The sequence below is a fragment of the Gossypium arboreum genome, chromosome 12 (genome assembly GCF_025698485.1).
Source record: "Gossypium arboreum isolate Shixiya-1 chromosome 12, ASM2569848v2, whole genome shotgun sequence".
NCBI lineage: Eukaryota > Viridiplantae > Streptophyta > Magnoliopsida > Malvales > Malvaceae > Gossypium > Gossypium arboreum.
The window spans coordinates 9,217,662-9,225,857 of NC_069081.1; the positions used below are offsets into that span (position 1 = coordinate 9,217,662).

The 8,196-nt window shown below is 32.9% G+C and overlaps 1 protein-coding gene across 1 annotated transcript; it reads right to left on the reverse strand.

Annotated features, from left to right (window-relative positions):
• Positions 1-4,018: 4,018 nt before the first annotated feature.
• Positions 4,019-6,774, reverse strand: LOC108477442 (protein kinase PINOID). The gene is made up of 2 exons (XM_053023466.1): positions 5,680-6,774; positions 4,019-4,995 (listed from the first exon to the last, which is right to left on the reverse strand). The coding sequence occupies exons 1-2, from the start codon at positions 6,210-6,212 to the stop codon at positions 4,215-4,217; spliced, it is 1,314 nt and encodes a 437-aa protein (XP_052879426.1). The 5' UTR covers positions 6,213-6,774; the 3' UTR covers positions 4,019-4,214.
• Positions 6,775-8,196: the final 1,422 nt, after the last annotated feature.

An 8,196-nucleotide genomic window follows, 5' to 3' on the forward strand; every position in this document is an offset into this window, starting at 1 on the left:
ATTACAATTTATTTTAGCCTTAATTATATATGTTCAATTGGTCCATTAGCTAGCTCAATATAACATTAGATGAATTGCTTAAATAAGAACATTTGAGTGAATGAAAATTAGATTGCATGAATTACCAAAAAGGTAAGAGGTGACTTGGGATTAATTTAATTTCTTTGAATAATTATTTAAATGAATAAATTAAATAATTGAATTCAAATTGAAAATTAAATTACTAGTAATAATTAGTTTAAATTCATTGAATAATTAAATGGAATTATAATTGAGTTGAGTAATTAATTTAATAATTAATTTTTATTTGGATCATAAAGTATTTAAGCTTAGTTTTAATTTAAATCAAGAGTGATAAGCTTGAAAAATTGGACCAAACTTGGACTAGTCCAATTGTCCCAAATGGACTAGGGTGCTACAATATAAGAGCTATACAATATGTCTCTTTGGGAAGTCCACTCGATTTATTTAATCAAGAACCTAGAATGAGAATTAAACTCATATGTACTTTCCTATGTTAAAGTCAAACTACATTGAAAGGAGATAAATTGGTATTTTAAAATTTTAGAAAATAAAGACACAAATTAAAGATACGAGAATTTCAAAGTGATTCAAATTTAATTACTTACCTCCACGGATTTTACTTACTCCATTAATTTGTACCTTTCAAAGATAATGAATAACTTTTACAAAACCCTAGCTTTAAAATAAGTAAAATAGAACTACTTGCTCTAAAGTTTTTGGTTAAGTAATGAGAAACTAAAAGAGAATGAATAAGTAAATTTATAATGAATAGCAAATAAACACGTGAAAGAAATAATTATATATCCCATAAGTATTTATAAGAGAAAATGAGAAAGATTTGGATTTTTGCATTTTTAACTTTATAACCTTTTTTCTTGTCTTCATTTAAGCATTTGTAGATCATTTTATATAACCTCACTGATTATATTAGAATTTAATTTAATTTATAATTATGTTTTTTAAAAAAATTAGATTTTTATTATTTGTAATTAAAATTTGTTTCAAAATAAATGAAATTTATTTGTTTAGTGTATTCTCCATCGAACTTGGAGGGTAAGTGGGATATTTTCAAACCCAGACCCCTGATGTTTTGAATGCTTTTCCCTAATTATTTTTGTAGTAGTTAGAAATTAATTGAATAGTATTAAATTATGATGTACATTCGATGTGGGAAAAATCATTAACAAATATATTAATAAAAAGTGATGTAAAAAATAAAGGAGGTTTTGATTGAATTAGTAAAAGTAAGATATTAAAAATTATGATGTTTTAGATTTAAATCATATCAAGTATAATTTTTTTAAATTTACATGAAATATAAAATAATAAAAATATCATGATAATAATGTTTTTATTTTATAATATATATATTTTAATAATTTTTAACTAAATTAAAATTCAATAAATAAATTATATTAATTCAACCGGTAAAATTTATTCAATCCATCCTTTAAATAATGATATAAATAAAATTAATTTAAACATCATATAATATTTTTATGATAATTAAAAATAAATTAAATATTTAAATTAATTTTTCGATATTTAAAAAATATTTAGATTTTATAGAACATTGCTAATTACATGTCTATCCATCTATTATAACTTAATGATGAAAAAACACAAATGGTTGATAATAATAGGAGAGAGAGAGAGAGAATGAGTAGATAAAAATTAAAAAGAAATAAAGACTGTGGCAGGGCTAAGTGTAGGATTGGAGAAACTGCAATTTCAGTGGACGAAGACTATAAGCTACGTAAGCCTAATGTTCCACCAGGACACAGGCTATAGCATACATAGTGTCATTAGGCACAAGTTACGTTGCATTGCATTCTAATCACTGCTCTTTCACCACTTTCCTTTCATCTCTCTATCCCCCACACCTCCATTTCTTTATTATTCCTTCCTCCATTTACTAAATTGATGATTGGAGTATGTATGAAGGAGCTTTCCCTTTTAGTCTACTCCTATAAATATATGAATAGGTAAATGTCGTTTTCCATTATGTTGCCAATTGCGACTGCAGTCTAGCATTATAAATGAATTAGGTGAGAGAGATGAGGCAGCGGCTACCTATGCCGTTTTTGCCAATAGCTACTAACGCTGGACACACTGACTCATTAAGGAGAGGAGAGAGAAACGAATGAAGCATTTGAAGATTCATGCAAACCCCACACTTTGTATTGCGTTACCATTGGTCACTTCACTTCACTTGTGTGAATGGAAATTGCACAGTGAAGTAGGTATAAATATAATACCAACATCACATCACAAGTGAAGTTCCAACCAAATTTCCCATGTCTATATTTAAACAACTACTATACAACGACAGTGTTGAAAAAGAGCTTCATTGTTTAAACTAAAACACAGTCAAACAAACGTATATCATCTTAGTTGCTACTTAGTTATTTATACCTAGTTTGGATGGATGTTTGCATCACCAATGAGGATAACAACACCCCACAATAACCACAAACTTAGTAAGCTACTATACCTCACCAACTCCCTTAAAAATCAAGCAAACAAACAAAGGGTCGGCAAAGTAAGGCTAGGTGGCCCTGAGGATCAGGAATGGGACAAAGTGATTAAAGCCACGTCGCAGGCACGAGGAAATCGACACGTGGGAGAAGGTTATTGGGTTTGGTGGCATTTTGTTGGGGGACAAAGGAGGAGACAACACTTTTAAATTAAAGAAAGGCAACCGTGGAAGATCACATGGACAGCCCCCATGTCATGTGTTGTCAAACCGCTCACTCCTTTCCCCAATTATTATACACAAACTCTACTGAATTTTCATAAATAATGGTAACTTATGTGTTTATCAACTCATTTATATATCAAAATAATTTGACTATTGGTTAAGTGGAGAAGTAAAAAGGATGAAATTGAAGAGTGGTAAAGTAGAAAGAAAATTAATTTTGGGTAGACCTGGTAGAAAGAAAAAAATAAATGATCAATTTTCTACTTAATACATAAAAATTAATTTTTTTAAATTACAAGTTAAGAGGAGAGAAAATGAGGTAGGGGTGTTGATAGTTCAAAACTATATATTTTTTAAAAGTTTTTTTTTCTCATTTTTTAACACAACCAAAAAATGGAGGAAATGAAATGAAATTTTTGTTTTCTTCGATAAATTATAAGAAGAGGGTAAAAAATTTACCAACAACGTAATTAGTGTGACTCAAACTTAATAAACACTTTAACCATTAGGCCACATGATGCGTTTCTCTAATTTTCTCTCCTCTTATCATTTCAATTTTTTATCTCATCTATTCTTCCTATTAAGTATACTCAAAAATAATTTTCTTTCTATTTTTATACTCTCTTCTTTTGAACTTTCAATTTTCTACTCAACCAAGAATTATAAACTTAATAGACTAATGATTGAGTTTAGTTGATTTTCCACAATTATATGTTTTAGCATAAAGAGACATTGATGAGGTAAAGTATGGGAAATTCTGAACCCATCCCTGTTATTACTTGAAACTCAATAAAGGTAATATTTTGTTTTAGTGAGAAGACATCAATCATTTTCATCAAGTTTAAATTATTTATTGCATTTCCACATTATCTATTAAATACTACTCATAACCCTTTTTTTGTTTGCGTTTGGCCAACATTTCGCTCTATGCCCCAAAATAATTACACATTTGTATAAAATATATCATAAATTTATGAAAAAATACAAAAACTTATCACATATAGATAAGCAAATTTCTAATATTTCTATACTATTTAGATAAAAAAAATCAATCCATAAATCATACTAGTAATTTATTGATTTCTTTTCCACTTGGTTTTGAATATCTTCCATTAATTAGCTATGCATATATCTTCCATACAAAGTCAACCTAAACCAGCTGAGCTAGGGAACTGGCAGGATCAACCTTTAAATGGAAAATTTTTATACCTTTAATAATTTATAAAATTTTAAATTAATAATAAAATTATATTTTAACTTTTAAAAATAATTAAATTTAATTTTTAAAAATGATAAAAACAATATAAAATAATAAAATTATGTTTTTACTATTATACAAATATACAATCTAGCTAATTCCCAACCTAAAAATTTCTTACTTCAAATAACACCATTAAAAAAAAAAAAAAAAAGACTGCTCGAATATACATATCTGTCTCTCCACTGGCCAGTCATAAAATCTGGCATAACCGACAGAACACGTGGCGTCTCAGAAGTAATCAAACGCGTTGGATTGTTCCTCGATCTTAGGATGGTGAAAGGACGTCGTGGTGGGTGACCGCCTCAAACCCGGAATCTCCGGCGGCGTAAGCGACCTTATGAGGGCGAAATTGAGTCCCTTAAAGAAAGGGTGGATTTTGACGTCGGCAGCGCCGCGTTTGGATCCCAACCGAGTGTTGGGCTCCTTGTTTAACAACCCGGAGATGAGGTCTCGAGCGTGGTGCTCGAGAAGAGAAGCAGGCGAGTGGGTTGGGAAAGTGAGTGGCCTTTTCACGATGTTGCGCAGCGTAACCTCGTTCGATGGAGCCGCAAAAGGTGTACCTCCGTATATCATCTCGTAAATGAAGATACCTAGAGACCACCAGTCCACGGCGTTACCGTGGGACCCACCGGCTGCCACCTCGGGAGATATGTACTCGTGGGTCCCTACGAAGGAGCGTGACCGGGCGGTGACGGGCTCCGCCACGAAGAACAGATTGTTGGGTGCGAGCGTCTGTATCTTCTTTGACCGGAAGAAGCGGTGGAATAGGCAGGAGAGAGGGGTTGTAGGTGGACGAGAAGAGCGGTGGTTTTGGGGAGGCGTGGGATCCGGAGACGATGACGGTGATTCAACGGCTGCGATGGCATCTGAGCAAAGTGAAAGGTCGAAATCCGATAGCATGATGTGACCGTCTGATCTTACTAAAACATTTTCCGGTTTTAGGTCTCTGTAAATAATACCCAGCATGTGTAGGTACTCTAGAGCTACCAGAACCTCAGCTGCATAAAACCTGGAATAAGCAACTAATCATCAGTTTATTTAGTTCATTTTTAATGTCAGAATTGATGGAACCTGGAAACAGTGTAGTTTAGTGAAATGTCTTATAGTCTGCAAATTCTCAGCAACCAGAATAACAGAATTAATGGAAAGCATTCATCTCAAGAGTTTGCTTGCATGGCAAGGAATTTTATCGAGACAATAAATGGAAAGACACTATCGAATAAGGGAAATTCAGGCTAAAGTCAGATGTATGTAATTGCGTGAACAATCTCAGCTGTCGAGCAAGAACAAGGAAAAATAAATAAAATGCTTCCTAACACCCCCGAATTCTCGTACACTGATGAAAAATCAAATGAAAACCGAGTAAAATAGAACAAAACTCAAATAATGAAACTTTATTTTCTAATGATATTTTGGGGAAAAAAATGTAAATCTTAGTGCTTTATAAAAGAATATTTATTTATTTGTAATATTTATAGCAACCAAGAAATATTGGAAAAAAAGAGAGACAAGTTTGCTTATTGAAAGAGACTTTGCAGAGTTGAGGCAGACAAGGATACGAACAAGACAGGCTAAGTGTTTGAAAAACAGCAGAAGAAAACAAAAGACAGATTAAAGCATGCAAGAAGGATAAGCGTAAAATCATTGTAATGAATGTGAAGGTAGTGAGCTAAGAAAACAAAAAATGAAGTACCTTGCGGAGCTCAAAGAGAAGCGTTTTTGAGGTTGTTTATGTCTAAGAGAATGCAAGTCACCGCCGGAACAGTACTCCATAACTATGCAAGAGAAATGAGAAGCTTCGAACTCGGCGTACAAAGTAGGCAAAAATGGATGATCCAGCATCTTCAAGATCTTCTTCTCCATTTCAGCACGTTGCACTTTATTCTTCATGGCCAACGCTTCTTTATCCACCACCTTCATCGCATAACAGCATTTTTCATCTGCGTCGGCAAGCTGGCAGAGGTAGACGGTTCCGATGTCGCCGGAACCGATGCGCCGGATGAGCTGGAAATCACGGGACGTGAGGCCGGTTTTACGGGCGAAGGTGGCGGAACGGATAGCGGAGTAAGCCAAGTCGGAAGATCGGTGGGGTTTGAGAGAAAGGTTTTCCGGGGAAGACCGGAGGTCAAAGGAGAGACGGCTGAAGCTGCTACGGCTTTCACTTGTCATTGAACACTCACTCGATGAACTTAACTCACTTTCTGACTTCCGTTCGCACTCCAACATTTTATGTTCTCTCTACTTGTAAGACAGGGAAAATCAACATAAAACTCTTTGATGATCTAAGAAGAAGAAGATGATGATGATGATGAAGAAGTCAAAAAAGAAAAAAGTGGGAATCACTTCAGATGACCGAAATTAAAGACGGTGGATAAAAGCAATCAACTTTGAACATTTTGGGTTTTAAGAAGATGATTTGATGATGACTGGAAATCTGGAATCAGATACCCGTAAAGGAGATGAAGGAGAGTCAAATAGTGAAGTAGAAAGAGAGCAGTAAGTTTGAAGGGAAAAAAGGGAGTCAAAAACTATGGGCAAGCAAAAAAGAGAAGAAATGAATGATTAGCAGAGAGGGGGCATTGAATGGGATTCAGTGAAATGCTTTGAATGCATATTTTGAAGCACATCAGAGGGGCTTTTATGATGAAGGACGGGGACCTCATATTTAGGGTTTCTAAGCAAACCCCAAAAAACCACCAAGTACGTAAGCAGAGCCAAATTTCTGAGACGCATAATAAATAAAAGCAAAATGAAAACAGCCTTTTGTTTGGTTTATTGTTTGATGAGTGAGGCCCGAGGGGGCGGTGGGGGATATTTAATGTTTATTACGCTGCTGCTGGTGAGGTGATTAGGGTGGCATGCAGTAAATCGCGGTTAATGGCTTGACCTTTTAACTTTTACCCATGGGTGTTGGTGTTTGCCTATACTATTATTATGACTTTTGGCTTGCGATGACGTTGGGTTATCCGCCACGTGCGCCTGCTTCATATCACTTAACACTATAATATTGTGTTATTAATTAATTATTTCTTTCTAATTTCCATTTTTCAAGGTAAAATAAGCCTTAAGCTCTACTTCAAAAACACTACTGCGTTGATTATTTCCCTCTTTGCGTGGTAAACTAATTAAACGATTACAAATTACTTAGGATTAACAATGTATAAGAGTATGAGATTTCATTTCCTCTCTTAATTATCAAAAAAATTAAAAAAATGAGCGCTTGGTAGTTTATTAACAGGTAAAAATATTATGAATGTTTTATATTAAAAATAAAATTACATTTTACTTTTTTACTAAAAAATAGATAAATCAATCTATGTACATCAAATTAAAAAACAAATTGGTCTTTCTGTTAAAAGTTTCATCCATATATATTGTTAAAAACTGTCGTAGTTGACAGAATAATCCGATAGTGACATGTGATATGTTGTGTGTACTTCATATTGACATATATAAGCCAAACTTTAACAACAGAAATGGATGAATATTTGAATAGAAAGATCAGTTTGCTCTTTGATCTAATGTATAGAGATTAATTTGTCCATTTTTTGAATAGAAAGAATAAAATACAATCTAACTCTTAATACAAAGACCTTCGTAATACTATTACCCGTAAATCATAACACTTAAAAAGTATTAGTATATGAGAAGATGAAACTTGGAAATGCAGTTGTAAATCTAACCTAACCTAATCTAATAATCTATATGCATATGAATTATGATAGTTGGTCCCAAGTTGTTTTGCTAACTTATTTAGAACCAGAAGAATTTAGCAGACAAAAACCCCAATCATAGAACTGCATTGCTGACAACAACTTATGTGTTTTTTTTTTTTTTTTAACTTTAACTACAATCTTTTTTTAATTATTTTTTTAATCTTTTATATATTTATATGCATGTTCCTCATTATGCAATGTTTTTACTCTGGATCATGGTATATAAAATACTATCTTGAAAAAGAAAAATATATAATTAATCTGAAAGTAAAGGCAAAGCTTGCTGTCCACAACTGGCTTCTGCTAATATCTCTAAGGAAATAAAAAAAACTTAATTTTGGTTTTAAATTAAAAGAGGAAAGCAATATATAACAGTAAAAGAAGCATGAGACTGCAAATATTTATACACTAGTGTTATTAAAATCCACATGGCCAAATAAAAGAGAGCATGCATGACATGTCCACCAGTTTGGGAGCAATCTCCTGGGCCCTGA